Genomic DNA, 17008 nt, shown 5'->3' with positions numbered 1-17008 from the left:
GAATTTCTTATGGTCAGAGGAATTAGGTGAGAGATGTACAACACAGATAAATTTAGTTTGAGAGTGACTTTGTAGTCGTAGCCAGATCGTGGAAAACTCGGGGCACGAGTGCAGGTGAAGTCATTACGCACATAAAGGCAACATCCAGCTTTGGATTGAAAATGAGGATAAAGAAAGTAGGACGGAATAGAAAAGGGGTTACTGTCAGTTGCCTCAGACACCTGTTTCAGTGAGGAAAAGAAGATGAGGTTTATTAGAGGAGAGGTGATGTTCTACAGATTGAAAATTAGATCTAAGACCGCGTATATTGCAGAAGTTAATGAAGAAAAAGTTAGGGAAGGTGTCAAGACACTTAGGTTCGATACCAGAAGAACAGTCCAACAAGGGGACATTTGTGGTCCCTTCCCCAGATGAGAACTCCGAGGCTAGTGTAGGAGTCGCCATGATAATCTTGAGTTTTGAGTGAAATGTGTGTGTGTGTGTGTGTGTGTGTGTGTGTGTGTGTGTGTGTGTGTAATAATAATAATAATAATAATAATAATAATAATAATAATAATAATAATAAACGGTTTATTCTTTAGGCAGTCAACAAACTGAAAATGTACATTGGGGGTGGGGAAATACTTGACATTAATCCTAAAGGTAAGTCAAATCTAGAAGAGACTATTGATTGATGGCTCGCACCATGGTGGGAATCGCACTGAGTCTGTACCGGTCCGTACGTGGCGCCCTTAGGGGCGTTATCTTATTGTGGTGTCTGGTGGCACGGGTAGGGCGAGGCGCGTCAGGCGGGAGCATGTTTCTGAGACGTGGATGATTCAGAAGTCCCCTTCCAAACTTCTCCAGAGCCTCACTGTACTTGGTGGATAGTCTGGACAGCTTCAGGGTGTTCAGGGCTTCTTCATAGGTGGTGTATGCAGGGCCAAGGATGACCCTGCACGCCCTTTTCTGCACACTCTCCAACTGTAGCTGTTGAGTTTGTGTGAGGGAGGAGGACCACGCTGGGGAGGCGTACATGAGTTTGGGGAGGATGAAAGTAAGATACACCCCCCCTTAACTCATCTGTCGGCGTCCCCAGCGACCTGAGTCTGCGCAGCATGTACAGCCTGTAGGTAGCTGATCTTATGGTGCTGGCGACATGCTGCTTCCAGGTCAGCTGGTCGTCCACCGTGACTCCGAGGAGCTTGGCACATCGGACCACCTGGAGGGGGTGAGGGCCCACTGAGAGCTGGGGAGGGGGCACTGGTACAGAGGAGGTACAGAAATGCATCACCACAGTTTTGTTGTGGTTGATGGTCATCCTGCTCTCCTCCGTCCACGTCTGCAGCCGCTCCAGGATCGCTTGCAGTGGCGAGTAGTCCGGGTTCTTGGTGGAAACTGGGACGCCCACGGTGCAGTCGTCCACATACTTCCAGCGATGGGGGGTGTCAGTGAGGGCGTCGTTAATGAGGAGGAGGAAGCATAGAGGACCCATCTTGGTCCCCTGGGGGACCCCACAAGTCAGCTGTTGGAAAGTAGAGACAGAGCCCTGATAGCGAACGGCCTGACGCCTCCCTGTGAGGAAGTCGGCTAGCCACGCTATCAGGTTAGGAGGGAGACCCAGACTCACTGCCTTGCTGATGACAACAGTGTGATCAACAAGATCAAAAGCCTTTTTGAAGTCCACAAAAGCAACAGCTAGAGAGGTGTTTCGCTTGTCCAGGTGGCTGTGGATGAATTCAAGGAAGCTGGTCAGGTAATGGGAGGTGGAGGTGGCTTTAATATTTCCAAACTGTCTGATATCCACGGTATTACAGATTTTGGTGTAGGCCCCAGTCATATACAAAATCTTCACAAATAAGGCTAGGGATGGGGGTGATAGAGACTGGTCTGAGGTCATTGAGTGACTGTGGACTGGAGGTTTTGGGGATGGGGGTGACGTAAGATGTCTTCCAGTCCTCGAGGCAAGAGTGTTGGGAGAGTGAAGCGTTTATTATTGAGCATAGCGGTGTTGCTAGCTCTACAGTGTGTAATTACCTGCTTGTAGATTTGTGTGAAGGAAGAGAGTTGTCTTTAGAGGGCAGGCTGAAACTGCCCCCTTGTATTGTGAGACACAAAGAGAAACGTTCACAGCTGGGTTTAATGATAAGCTCACAGCACTCCCCGATCCAGTGCTTTAGACCTCACTGGAAGTAATTATCGTTTCGACAGGTGCCTACTGCTTTCTCCCTATGTATATATATATATATATATATATATATATATATATATATATATATATATATATATATATATATATATATATATATATGTGTGTGTGTGTGTGTGTGTGTGAGGCGTCGTCTGCAGTAGTATACCCAAGCGCCATTTCTTAAAAATTCTCAGGAAACGGCTCTAAAGTTTTCAAAGTATAAAAAAGATTTCCTCCAAAACTATTACAGCTGGGATAATAATTCTTATACCCTTTTAAAGCTCATGGTTTGTACATTTTAACACGAGTCCTTTGGCACAGATAATATAACAACAGAAAATGTGATTTAGAAATTAAATCTAAATAAAATAGTTAAGAAAATACCTGAAAAAATTCCAATATTTGTCATTTAATAATGTCCCTTGCCAGAGAAAATGCAAATCCCAACAAATAATGATAAGAATAATAAAGTTTCACATGATACAGAGCGAGTAAAAGGTACGTGTGTGTGATACAAAAGAAAGCAGAGAATTGAGGCGGGTTCGTTTCACACAGGCTGGGGACGAGAGCAAGAGTACAGTCATGCACTCTGTCCTCTCAGGAACTGGTGGATGAGTATACTACTGCACCAATACATTGGCTAAATTAGATCTTTGGCCAAAAAGGTCCAAAATCTAAATTATTATTATGGACTTACAACTTTATTTTCTGAGCGATGTCTCACAACAACTATATAGAACAGACCTCGTGGAACTCTGTGATACCATTATCTCGATTTCCGGAAGGGTGGCGCTTGGGTATACTATATATATATATATATATATATATATATATATATATATATATATATATATATATATATATATATATATATATATATATATATATATATATATATATATATATATATATATATATATATAAAAGCATATATACTGAGCAAACTCAGTTATGTTCAATGTCTCAAAAACCTGAACTTCCTGACATGTCAATTACGCCACACCTCCTTTCTCGACCTTCGTATTTCCCTCCCCATTTCCTCTATATTTCCCCTCCTCGTCAACTCTCTCTCTCTCTCTCTCTCTCTCTCTCTCTCTCTCTCTCTCTCTCTCTCTCTCTCTCTCTCTCTCTCTCTCTCTCTCTCTCTCTCTCTCTCTCCTCTCTCTCTCTCTCTCTCTCTCACTCTCTCCTCTCTCTCTCTCTCTCTCCTCTCTCTCCTCTCCTGAACACACACACACGCACACACATTTGGTGTTTATTAGGAACTGTGATCCGCTGCTTAGGGGTGGACAAAGAAATTCCTGAAAAAATACATTGGCTGACCTTGATCATGCCGGGCCTGGTCCTCCAGGTTGATCGGCGCCATGTGGTAGTCAGTGTCGTAGTTTAAGTTACTTAAGGTTAATGTGTAGTTGATATGTATTGTGTGATAATATGTAAGTTAATATGTAACGTGGATTTTCAGTCGATAGAACTGCCAAATAAATAGATAAACTGTAATTTTTATTACACACATCACGCGTAATGCAGGATAAGGGTGGTGAGAAATCATCATTCTCTTAGATCAACGGATTAGTTTCTGGAAAAGGGGAAGAAGATAAAGACTACAAGACGGTGTCGTGTCTCTTGTATCTTGAGTTTCAGCGACAACTTAGATTACGTATTACTCACTTTGGTATTGGGAATTTTACTTTTTTTTTTATGAAGAAAAAAAATGATTGCCTGAGAGAGAGAGAGAGAGAGAGAGAGAGAGAGAGAGAGAGAGAGAGAGAGAGAGAGAGAGAAGGTAATGATGGAGATATTAGAAGCATGAGTATGGGGGAGAGGGAGTGCAAGGGGGATGTGGAGTGGGAGAGGAAGAAGGCAGGCCTAAAACTGCCGTCAAATTAGGTCTAGGCAGTGACAGGAGCCATGTAGAAAAAAAAAAAAAAAGAAAAGGATATGTCGCTTTTGATAGAAATATAGGTAGGAAACTTGCTTCATCAAGTCTGGAGCCGACTGTATCTTGTGGTGTCAGTGGGCAATACACGGAGTGGGCAATACACGGAGTCTTGGTGAGTCCCCTGCTGAGGACTCATCAAGGAACGTATAAGAATCCTTGGTAATCATCAGTTATCATCGCTCTTCTCCCGCTAAAGTCCCGGTCATGTGTGTGCGACCAGCTCGCCATCTGTTGCTAGTTAAACTCAATACTCGATACCTCCAGCCCTCCCATTTGAGTCTCGCATCCTCCTTTATAGAGACCTTGACCACAACTGAGCATTTTTTTCTTGTACCCAACGCTCGCCTCACACACACTGTTGCTTCAGTCTTGCATGCATCTCTGTACCGTGCGGATCCACTCCTCTTGTGACTTGTGATTGTGTTGTGGGTATGTCTTATTCTTCTTTCAACTGTAGCTTCTAAGCGTCCTGGGCTTAATTTAAATTTGCTGAACCTGCTGCGAAATACGGAAGTACTGCACTAACGTTATATATACTGCCTTTCTGTATTGTATGGTATTAATGGTGTGTTTTATTGTTGCATTAGTGGATTTTTATGCAAAAAAAAGCTGAGTGGGTTCAAAATTGAGTTATAGTACGCAAGTCCCGCACCTGAGGGAATTTGCATATGGGATTATGTCCCTCGGAAGAGTGTTTGGATGAAGGTAATTGTAAAAGAACTAACGACAACTTATGAATAGTTTAGTCCTAGGCCAGTTAAAGCATTTTTACAGTAAACTGTAGTATTAAAGTGATATTTGTCCTATATTATTAATTAATAAATTTACTTATATATCTATATACCTTTTTTGCTGTCTAGTTGCCCTTACATAAATCAAATAAATAAATGGACAGACAGATAGACAATACATATATACACAGACAGACAGATACATGGATATATGAGCAGACAGACAAATAGATAGATATACGGCCAGACCGATACATAGATAGATATACAGACAGACAGAACGATAGACAGAAAGATAGACAGATAAGTACTAAGCTCTTCCTCTACCACTGGCGCCGTCTTATCACCACCACTTCCTAAGAAGTCAAGAATAACAGTATGACTAGCGCACACTTTCAGGATTGTACTTCTGCCGCGAATTGGTCGTGGTTTAAATTCACGTCTGGCGACATGGTTATGACCTGTAGCGATTCAGCACTTGAGGGGAGTATTTAAATTTCTGAACATTGCTACCACCATTGTATGGAGTGACTTTAGGTGTGTGAAGAATCCAACAGTTTGGGACACTCTCTCTCTCTCTCTCTCTCTCTCTCTCTCTCTCTCTCTCTCTCTCTCTCTCTCTCTCTCTCTCTCTCTCTCTCTCTCTCTCTTAAATATACGCTATTTTTAATCATTTACCTTAGGAACAAGTGAGGACTGATTAGTTATCTCAGGAATTCGTTTTCCTCAAGTGCGTCGAAGGACAAGGAGTTCTCATCGTTTGTTTCTGCGTCGCTTCATGTCTAGGAAGGATGAAGGGAATATATTTTATGGAACTTCATGAACTTAGGACCATGGACACAATTAATCATTTGTCGCATGGTTGTTTCTAGCCTGATTGCTTGTAATATTTAATATATTCACACAAAGAATTTGCTTTAGGTTAGACAAAAAGCTTGTTTAATTTGATGTGTAAAAGGATGTCATTGCTTCGTGATGTAACTACTACCATGGTAATATGAGCTCACTGTAGGGAAAAAAATCTCTCTCTACTTTGTGCCTTGTGTAAGATTATCACGTCTACGTATAAACTTGACACTGAGACATTTCAGCCAATAAGAACTGAATGTTAGTGCAGCATAAGTCTTGGTTGATCAACACTGTGGCCAGCAATGTGAGTATGAACATACAAGCAATTTTTTGCGGTGATGTTTTAGCAGCGCAATTATGTGTTGTGTTTGAAGAAGTTAAAGAGAACATTTAGTGTTGCGAGAAAAAAAAAATGAAGATTTTAAGGTTCTTTTTTCCGCAGTCTGAATTCTTCTCTTGGATGAACGCTGAGGTCTGAACTGAATACTCTTAGTAGGCGTTGGAGGTCTGAAATTCAACAAAATTTTGGATTGGTGTTTTCTATTTCATCTTTGCATTTAATGGATAGATAAGACTTTTTTTTTTAAAGAGGTACTTACTTTTCTCTCCCACATGACCTTTTGGATTATCTAAATTACTCGACAGCTTGTCTCACTTATCTATTTTGTCAATGATTGATCCTCTTTCTGTCTTGAAGATGTTTTCTGCGTCTCACAACTTTATCTTAGATCTTTTCATTTTGTTTCTGCGACTTATTCACAAACTTCAGTTAATCTAAACCAAGTATACCGTTTCTGTCGTACTTTTCATTTCATACCATACCATTCGCTCTCCATTCACTCAACCTTTTTTTTTCCATTCGTGTAAACTTTGTTCTCATAACAGACGCTTACTTGCATTGGCTTATGGAAACCAAAAGTTTACCATTTTTGCTTCATTTTTTTTCTCTTATTCATGTCTTACACCTGAAGGTTAAAGAAGGATGGCGCGTAGCGCGGCTGTAGTGGCGATGGCTGTGATGGTGGTGGCGATTGCTGCAGATGTACCATTCATTGAGACTAAAGACGGGCGCGTCTCAGGCATTGTGGAAGAGTCGTTGAAGGGCCGAGACTTTTTCTCATTCTACGGTATTCCTTATGCTCAGCCACCCTTGGGAAAGCTGCGATTCAAGGTAGGTTGAAAGATGGTGAAAATTGATTAAATAATACAGATACTTGACTTCATCAGAGCAACACAACGGTATAAAGAGGGTGGTAAAATATTGGATGGCACTGTGTCCTTCCTTCCAGGACCCTGAGCCCTTCCAAAACTGGGCGGACATAGGTGAAGCCTCCATCCCTGCAGCACCATGCATCCAGTTTTCATTTGCGGCAAAGATAATCGGAAAGAATGAAGTGTTGGGTAAGGAAGACTGCCTCTACCTCAACGTCTTTACACCCAAGGTGAGCCAAGTGGGAATGGGAAGGACCAAGGCTAGCAGCAAATTAGCAGATTGCTAGTCACTCACACGCAGTTCCCACCAAGGCAGTGACCATGAATTCGCTCAGATTGTACTGCATAACTCAAAGTAACGTGGAGTGTGTATGCATGGTGTTTCTCCGCCATGGTTACCCGCCCGGCCCGGCTGTTGTATCTGTTGCCAGGCCACACTTGAATTTCACACCACGGTTAAACAACACATTAAAATGGATATGTACATAGAACATTTTCGACTTAGAATAACTTGTACTTCCGCCTCTGGCAATATCCGCATAAACCCGTGTTCAATATATATATATATATATATATATATATATATATATATATATATATATATATATATATATATATATATATATATATATATATATATATATATATATATATATATATATATATATATTTGTTTTTTTTTTTTTTTTTTTTTTTTTTTTTTCCGGGATGCGTTTTGGTCCCACTATTCTAGGAGAGAGAAGTGTCACCAGTGTATCAATGAAAAATGCCACCCAGTATTTCTGAATTGATGTGCCACTTGTGTATCAGATTTGATTAGTCACCTCTGTTGTTCTGGAGCTGATGATTGATGATGCTTGGTACTTGCCAGTCGATGAGGATGCTTGGAGTGTTGGTAGCGTGGAGGACCGGAGTGAGGCGGTGATTCTGGTAGCTTGGAGATCGTGGGTAGTTAACTGATGTTATGATGTGTGCTTAGGTGTGTGATAGGTTTTGAGATCTAGAATTTTTACTTTGTGGCCATGGAGAGATTCGATCACACGGTGTGGCCCAAAGAACAATGGATCTAATATGTGTCGTGAGCGAGTGGTGGACGGTGTGAAGCACACTGAAGAAAGAGCGCAGTGTTGAAAGATGTCTTTCCTCATAGTCGGCCAGATATATGATCGTTTTGCCTGCGCGAGGCATCTGTACCGACCTGGATGTCCTGCGTGGGGTGAGTCATGAACGTGGTGAAGTATGATATTCACTAGCGACTGAGGTACTACGAGCTGAGATAAACGCTCACTAAAATTGTCAGTAGAGACATCACTCGACTTATATAAGAGATCGTCTTGTATGAAAAACGTATCAACATTTACTTACAACTTAGGAAGATTTGTCTCATCACCAGATTCGAGGTAATAAGAAACACTAGAACAAGGCGTCTAAACGTTGATGTTTCCTTATTTTATCCATGGTTGGCATGGCAGGATTTTCTGTCATGACGGAGATAGTAGCATCATTGCGTGCTAGTGCATCTGCCACTGAGTTTGCCTTACCAGAAATGTATGAAATTGTAGGATTAAATTCTTGAATCGTGAGATGCCAGTGAGGAATTTGACCTGTGAAGTTGTTGCCTTTGAAGGTCTCTGTGACAGTATAATGATCGGTGTGGACATGAATCTAATAGCCTAAGATGAGTTCACAGAAATGACGTAACGCCCAGATCACGGCGAGACTTTCACGCTTTGTGACGTCATAATTTTGCTCTGCCTTGTTGAGAATCCTGCCAGCGTAAGCTAATACGCGATGTTTGCCGAGTGAATCCTTCTGCATAAGAACAGCACCGATTCCAAAGCCAGTGTATAAAATGAAATCATATATATATATATATATATATATATATATATATATATATATATATATATATATATATATATATATATATATATATATATATATATATATATATATATATATATATATATATATATATATGTATATATATATATATATATATATATATATATATATATATATATATATATATATATATATATATATATATATATATATATATATATATATATATATATATATATATAATGTATAATGCTGTAAAGGTCTTGATATCTTGTTTTGCAGTGAAGCGCCGAAGTTTCCTTCAACTTTATTCTTTTGTCGTTTCCTACGTTTCGCCTCTTTCTGCAGGCATCCTCAGGCTAAAAACAATAAAATACTAAATAAAAATTGTATAAAATTCACAAGCAATGGCACCGATTGCTGTGAGGCAGCTCTGGCCAGTTGTGCCGTCGCTCTTGGATGAGTACTCAGGTCCATTATAGTAATGGATGGGTTTGGGGACAGAGGCGGATGAACCACAAAAACTAAGGCCTCCTAGATGGGAACACTTTTTTGTCTGATTAATTTTAGTCAGTCATGTCAGTGTGGTTAGAACTCATTAGAGTGTGCAAATCTTTCTCACAACGACCAATTCTTCCTTCAATGAAAAGTGTGTGTGTGTGTGTGTTTGTGTGTGTGTGTGTGTGTGTGTGTCTGTGTGTGTGTGTAATGCATGCTCGTAAATGCATGCCATATGTTGTTCAGTGCCTCAGAAACTCAATTTCTTCATCTGCTCACTCAACTCAAACTTTCAGATATCTATCCCCTCTATATCAATGACATCCAACTATTCTCATTCTCTACACAAAATTTTCTTAAGCTATCCTTCACTAGTAAGTAGATATATAAGTAAACAACTAGATATTTCCAACTATTCTTAATACAACTTCAATAAAGTTGAGTGATCTATGTCATCTCCGGCAATCCTCTTCTTTTCAGATGCTATCTCCATTTTGAGGCTTTTTTTTTTTTTATGTAGGAAGGACACTGGCCAAGGGCAACAAAAATCCAATAAAAAAAATATGCCCACTGAAATGCCAGTCCCATAAAAGGGTCAAAGCAGTGGTCAAAAATTGATGAATAACTGTCTTGAAACCTCCCTCTTGAAGGAATTCAAGTCATAGGAAGGTGGAAATACAGAAGCAGGCAGGGAGTTCCAGAGTTTACCAGAGAAAGGGATGAATGATTGAGAATACTGGTTAACTTTTGCATTAGAGAGGTGGACAGAATAGGGGTGAGAGAAAGAAGAAAGTCTTGTGCAGCGAGGCCGGGGAAGGAGAAAAGGCATGCAGTTAGCACGATCAGAAGAGCAGTTAGCATGAAAATAGCGGTAGAAGACAGCTAGATATGCAACATTGCGGCGGTGAGAAAGAGGCTGAAGACAGTCAGTTAGAGGAGAGGAGTTGATGAGACGAAAAGCTTTTGATTCCACCCTGTCTAGAAGAGCAGTATGAGTGGAACCCCCCAGATACGAGTATGTGAAGCATACTCCATACATGGACGGATAAGGCCCTTGTACAAAGTTAGCAGCTGAGGGGGTGAGAAAAACTGGCGGAGACGTCTTAGAACACCTAACTTCATGGAAGCTGTTTTAGCTAGAGATGAGATGTGAAGTTTCCAGTTCAGATTATAAGTAAAGGACAGACCGAGGATGTTCAGTGTAGAAGAGGGGGACAGTTGAGTGTCATTGAAGAAGAGGGGATAGTTGTCTGGAAGGTTGTGTCGAGTTGATAGATGGAGGAATTGAGTTTTTGAGGCATTGAACAATACCAAGTTTGCTCTGCCCCAATCAGAAATTTTAGAAAGATCAGAAGTCAAGCGTTCTGTGGCTTCCCTGCGTGATATGTTTACCTCCTGAAGGGTTGGACGTCTATGAAAAGACGTGGAAAAGTGCAGGGTGGTATCATCAGCGTAGGAGTGGATAGGACAAGAAGTTTGGTTTAGAAGATCATTAATGAATAATAAGAGAGTGGGTGACAGGACAGAACACCCTGAGGAACACCACTGTTAATAGATTTAGGAGAACAGTGACCGTCTACCACAGCAGCAATAGAACGGTCAGAAAGGAAACTTGAGATGAAGTTACAGAGAGAAGGATAGAAACCGTAGGAGGGTAGTTTGGAAATCAAAGCTTTGTGCCAGACTCTATCAAAAGCTTTTGATATGTCCAAGGCAACAGCAAAAGTTTCACCAAAATCTCTAAAAGAGGATGACCAAGACTCAGTAAGGAAAGCCAGAAGATCACCAGTAGAGCGGCCTTGACGGAACCCATACTGGCGATCAGATAGAAGGTTGTGAAGTAATAGATGTTTAAGAATCTTCCTGTTGAGGATAGATTCAAAAACTTTAGATAGGCAGGAAATTAAAGCAATAGGACGGTAGTCTGAGGGATTAGAACGGTCACCCTTTTTAGGAACAGGTTGAATGTAGGCAAACTTCCAGCAAGAAAGAAAGGTAGATGTTGACAGACAGAGCTGAAAGAGTTTGACTAGGCAAGGTGCAAGCACGGAGGCACAGTTTCGGAGAACAATAGGAGGGACCCCATCAGGTCCATAAGCCTTCCGAGGGTTTAGGCCAGCGAGGGCATGGAAAACATCATTGCGAAGAATTTTAATACGTGGCATGAAGTAGTCAGAGGGTGGAGGAGAGGGAGGAACAAGCCCAGAATTGTCCAAGGTAGTGTTTTTAGCAAAGGTTTGAGCGAAGAGTTCACCTTTAGAAATAGATGTGATAGCAGTGGAGCCATCTGGTTGAAATAGAGGAGGGAAAGAAGAAGCAAAGTTATTGAAGATATTTTTGGCTAGATGCCAGAAATCACAAGGGGAGGTAGATCTTGAAAGGTTTTGACAAAACTCGGAAGATTCAAGAGCGTGGGCAAGAGAGCAGGTTAAGTCATTGCGCACATTAACGCAGCATCCAGCTTTGGATCGAAAATGAGGATAGAGAAAGTAGGAGGGAACAGAAAAGACGCTACTGTCAGTTGCCTCAGACACCTGAGTTTCAGTGAGGAAAAGAAGATGAGGTTTAGAAGAGGAGAGGTGGTGTTCTACAGATTGAAAATTAGATCTTAGACCGCGAATGTTGCAGAAGTTAATGAAGAAAAAGTTGAGTGGGGTGTCAAGACACTTACGGTCGTCGACAGAAAGGCAGTCCGATCTGGGGACATTTATGGTCCCCTCCCAAGATGGGGACTCCGAGGCTGGTGTAGGAGTCGCCATGATGATTTTAAAATTTTTGAGTGAAGGGTGTGTGTGCTATTAGGTGCTTGTAGATTCGTGTGGAGGAAGAGAGTTGTCTTTAGAGGGCAGGCTGTGACTGCACCCTTGTGTTGTGAGACACAGAGGGAAACGTTCAGTGTCACAGCTGGGTTTAATGATAAGTTCACAGCACCCCCTGAACCGTGCTTTAGACCTCACTGGGAGTAATTATTGTTTCGGCAGGTGTCTACTGCCTCCTCCTCTGTCTGTGTATGGAGTATTTATTGCTTCCACATATGGGGTGGGTTCAGCTCACTCAGTCTTCTAAACTTTTAAACAGACTATAGTCAAAACCTCTTCGTCTCACTGGCGCCTTTCCTCTAACAGATGGTCTTCAATCTGACACACCGTCACAGTGTTACATCACTTACCATCTTCCATCATTACGTGCATGGTTACTGCTCCTTTGAACTTACTAACAGTATGCCTTCTCCTTCCCCTGACCTCGCTATAGTACTTAATCCTACCTCTATTTTGTTCACCTTACTATTGTAGGAGTTAAGCAGTATCTTCTCTCTTTCATCTCTTTCATTGGTGAACTGCTACTCTCTTCATGTTTCTGTTTTTTTTTTTTTCTTGTACTACTTCGAAATATGAATATTAATACACCTCAGAAGTAAATCGGCTCACTCTCTTGGTTCTTCTCCTCATCTTTCTTTTTGGAAACTGCATTGTGAAAGTGTGTTTTTTACCCCGACTTTTTCCCTGTTAGACAGATTTCTCTGACACGTTGAAAAAGTAGATGCATATACTTACACAAATCATTATATACCCACAAACATGCTAATGTTTATTTATACTTTCTGTGCCCGAAAACAGGTTCATCGGTAGTGTGTCGCTTCTTACATCATAAATCAATGTCTCATCACAGGTGAAAGAAAACGCGAACTTACCGGTTATGGTCTGGCTTCATGGAGGCGCATTTCTTCGCGGTAGTGCCGAAGAATACCTTCCTCATGTTCTCCTCGATCACGACGTTGTGCTGGTGGTGGTGCAGTACCGGCTGGGTGTCTTGGGTAGGTGATCTGTGGCTGCCTCATGACGTCCCTCATACAGTAGGCAATGCACACCTCTCTCTCTCTCTCTCTCTCTCTCTCTCTCTCTCTCTCTCTCTCTCTCTCTCTCTCTCTCTCTCTCTCTCTCTCTCTCTCTCTCTCTCTCTCTCTCTCATCAGATTCAGCCCCTCCCATACCTGCCACTAACTCGGGTCAGCTTCCCTAAGGTACCTTCTGCATAGTTTAGTGGGAAATCCAAATACGCGTTTACAGGGTTCTTCTGGTCTCTTGCAACGATTAACAAAGGTAAGGTCGCCACTCCTGTGTTCTGAGTAGTCTCCAGCTGTTTTTCTCACCCCTCCGTAACTGCTAACTCTGTACAGGGCTCTTATCCGCCCATATATGGAATATACTTCACATGTGTGGGAGGGTTCCACTCATACCGCTATTTTAGACAGGGTGGAATGAAAAACTTTTCGACTTATCAATTCCTCTCCTCTAACTGACTGTCTTCAGCCTCTTCTTACCGCCGTAATGTTGCATCCCTTTCTGTTTTCTACCGTTATTTTCAGGCCAACTGCTCTTCTGATCTTGCTAACTGCATGCCTCCTCTCCTCTCGCGGCCTCGCTGCACAAGACTTTCTCCTTTTCCTCATTCTTATTTTGTCCATTTCTGTATTGCAAGAGCTAACCAATATTCTCAATCATTCATCCCTCTCTCTGGTAAACTCTGGAACTACCTGACTGCATCTGTATTTCCTCCTCCTCATGACTTGAACTCTTTTAAAAATTAGATTTCAAGACACTTATCTGTTTTTGACCATTTTGATCTGACATCTTATGGCAACTGGCAATAAGTTGTCCTTTTTTTTCACGTGTATATATATATATACGAGTATACTCGTATATATATATATATATATATATATATATATATATATATATATATATATATATATATATATATATATATATATATATATATATATATATATATATATATATATATATATAAGTTTTGTCTTTTCAGAAGCAGTGAATAGTGATGGGTGACAGAAAAATTCTTAGTATTAACAATTGGAACAGAACAAGAAATCGTGGGTCCAAGCTTTGTTTATAAAAAGAAATAAGAAGAAAATGGTTCTTAAATAAACTAGTAGGTGAATTAAATAGACCCAGTAATCATGTTGTTAGTGCTGAGTCATTGGAGGGTTTTAAAGGAAATGTAGAAAAAAAATATGGGTGAGGATGATGGATGGAAACAGATAGGTGTGTTTCGTACTGAGACTGCCACGTGTAGGCTTATTGGTTGCTACGTGTAGGCTTAATGGTTTCTTACAGCTTCCCTTATTTTCTTATATTCTTATGTAAGCGTTATGCACCTTGCACACAATTCCTCTTACTGTGTTTCTCTCTTTATTTTGGGCAGGTTTCCTTTCTACCGAGGACTCGGTAATGCCTGGGAACCTTGGCCTCAAGGACCAGACCATGGCGCTTCAGTGGGTGAAGAGGAATATCCAACTCTTTGGCGGAGACAATACGCGGGTCACCATTTTTGGGGAGAGTGCCGGCGGGGCCTCCGTTCATTTCCAGATGCTGACAACAAGAGCGAAAGGCATGAATTGTTCTATATTTGCACATAATAAGTTTCACTAAAAAGGATGTTGGAGGGGTCGAATTAAACTTTCTTTTTTTCATTTATCTATTTTTCCGTGTTGTATATCTTTTGTGTTTGTACTTTATTAGAGGAATAACTTGTTCAGACATTCTGTAATGCTTGCACAGGTCTTTTTTCCCGTAGTATTCTACAGTCCGGCACGGCACTGTGTCCCTGGGCCCTCAACAATAGTCCTCGGAAAGCAGCGCTTCAAGTGGGCAGTACTCTTGGCTGTCCTACAGACCAGGGTAGCGAGGCTCTCCTTCTCTGCCTGCAGGGATTGGATGCAAAGGCCCTCTTTCCTCTTACCGAAGATTTCACAGTGAGTGGCATTCTCTGCTGGGTGTCAAGACTATGTCATTCAGCACCGATATACAAATTAATAAGATTTTTTTTTCTTTCTGCAGAAATGGTTCAGATTACCATTTATCTTTACTCCTTGGGTGGACGGTCACTACCTGCCTGACCACCCTGCCCAACTAATGCGTGAAGGGCGCCACGCAAAGGTGGACATCATATCGGGCATCACCAGAGACGAGGGAGCTCTTGGTGCTTTGCGTAACTATCGCATTCCTTACGTGGTTAACAATCAGATTTGACTAACTTCTATGTTTAAGGAAATTATTACCTTCCATTTTTATTTATTTATTTATTTATTTATTTTATTTTATTTATTTATTTCTTCTTTTCTTCTTTTTTTTCAGCTGCGTTAGCCGAGAAGCATTTGCTGGAAGAACTACAGCGCAACTTCAGTGTGGCCGGACCTGCGTCCCTTGAGCTTGTGGGCAGGAGCGAGGACCCAGTGGGCGTGGCGCGTCAGCTGTACCACCACTATTTGGGCACCACCCACGTCACTGAGGCGCACGCTGAAAACTTCATGAGGGTGGGTACGCATAAGCCGAAGTCTGGTAGATGATTAAGTAAGATTGACAATTAAAAAGAAATCGACGAATTAGGTATTTTCACACGGTAATGTATTTATTTCAGACTCTAATTATACCAAATGAAATGCGTAGATGGCGAACAGTCAGGGTCGAGCAGTGACCACTTGAGCAATTGTGAAGATTCAGTTCTTAGCTCCACCGCTTTCACATGAGCTTAATTGTGAAGATAGAATTATGATCGTTTCCGTACACGAGTTCAGATCGCTATAGTGGTGGCAGAAGGAAAGATCCCCCGCTGCGTGACGCGGAGGTTTCAGTGCGATCAGGCTTTAGTGTTGTATCTGAAAGAGAACACTCGTTCATAGAAAATGGTGATATCAGAGAGGAGGATCCCAAGAAGAGATTTATTTATATGGAGGCTGGAAATAAAAATAAATAAATAAATAAATAATAATAATAATAATAATAATAATAATAATAATAATAATAATAATAATAATATAGTAATAATAATAATCATAGCAGTGATGGTGATATTATTAGTAATACCACGAGTATAACTTTCCTGAACATATTTACTCAAGGTTTTTTACAGAAAAGCCTCTAATTTTTCATTATATTTGCTGAGTCACACACACACACACACAAAAAAATCTAATACGCATAATTCTACACAGATGTTTACTGACAATCACTTTGCCGTGTGCCATGACCTCACCACTGCCCGCCACGCCCAGGCAGTGCACCCCACCGGCCGCACCTTCCGCTACGAGCTGCAGCACTACGCACAGCTCTCCCTGAGTCAGCTGCTGTGCCCTTCCTGCGACAAGAAGTGTAGGTATCTCTAGAGGACATGATGGATGGCTGGTCTAGCGAACACTTGTGGAGAATCTCTACTTCAGAATCGAGCCCCGAGCCGGCAAATGTTCTGCTGTCATTGATTGACCGATTATCACCCACAAGCTGACATCATGACATCAACCTCGCCCCAGTCTGCATGTGCCTCCAGGATCCTGTCGGCGGAGCGAGCCTTAGCACAGCATCAGTTAGAAATATTTTACCTTTTCCATCGTGGCCATCCTCCAAGCCACTGAGAAGGAAAGCGTACAAGGGCTGCCGGCACACTGCCACCACCATCCATACGTTATTTTTTATTTTATTTATTTATTTATTTATTTATTTATTGGTAATGGTGTTGCTGGTGGTAATATTACTATTGTCTGACAACAACCTTATATTTTCTTAGTAGTAGTAGTAGTAGTAGTAGTAGTAGTAACAATGATAATGATAATAATAATAATAATAATAATAATAATAATAATAATAATAATAATAATAATAATAATCTGGCAGTAATACTATCATCATCATCCTTTTCACAATTAACAAACCTCCAGAGTGTGAATTCGTGTTTGAATCTTAGAGCA

The 17008-nt window shown here is 41.1% G+C and overlaps 1 protein-coding gene across 1 annotated transcript in view; it reads left to right on the top strand.

Moving 5' to 3' along the window:
* The first annotated feature begins 4391 nt into the window (after window positions 1-4391).
* Window positions 4392-17008, top strand: part of LOC135100978 (uncharacterized) — a 57966-nt gene continuing 45349 nt past the window's right edge. Inside the window, exons 1-9 of the mRNA XM_064004595.1 lie at window positions 4392-4541; window positions 6664-6863; window positions 6982-7134; window positions 12917-13061; window positions 14470-14655; window positions 14826-15019; window positions 15105-15255; window positions 15402-15580; window positions 16259-16415. Of these exons, the coding sequence (XP_063860665.1) occupies window positions 6675-6863; window positions 6982-7134; window positions 12917-13061; window positions 14470-14655; window positions 14826-15019; window positions 15105-15255; window positions 15402-15580; window positions 16259-16415 (1354 nt within the window). The 5' untranslated portion in view covers window positions 4392-4541; window positions 6664-6674. The remainder of the gene's footprint in view (window positions 4542-6663; window positions 6864-6981; window positions 7135-12916; window positions 13062-14469; window positions 14656-14825; window positions 15020-15104; window positions 15256-15401; window positions 15581-16258; window positions 16416-17008) is intronic.

Source organism: Scylla paramamosain, chromosome 5 (genome assembly GCF_035594125.1).
Source record: "Scylla paramamosain isolate STU-SP2022 chromosome 5, ASM3559412v1, whole genome shotgun sequence".
Taxonomy (NCBI): Eukaryota; Metazoa; Arthropoda; class Malacostraca; order Decapoda; family Portunidae; genus Scylla; species Scylla paramamosain.
Note: the sequence above shows the minus strand (reverse complement) of the source record. Positions and strands in the feature narration are given on the sequence as shown.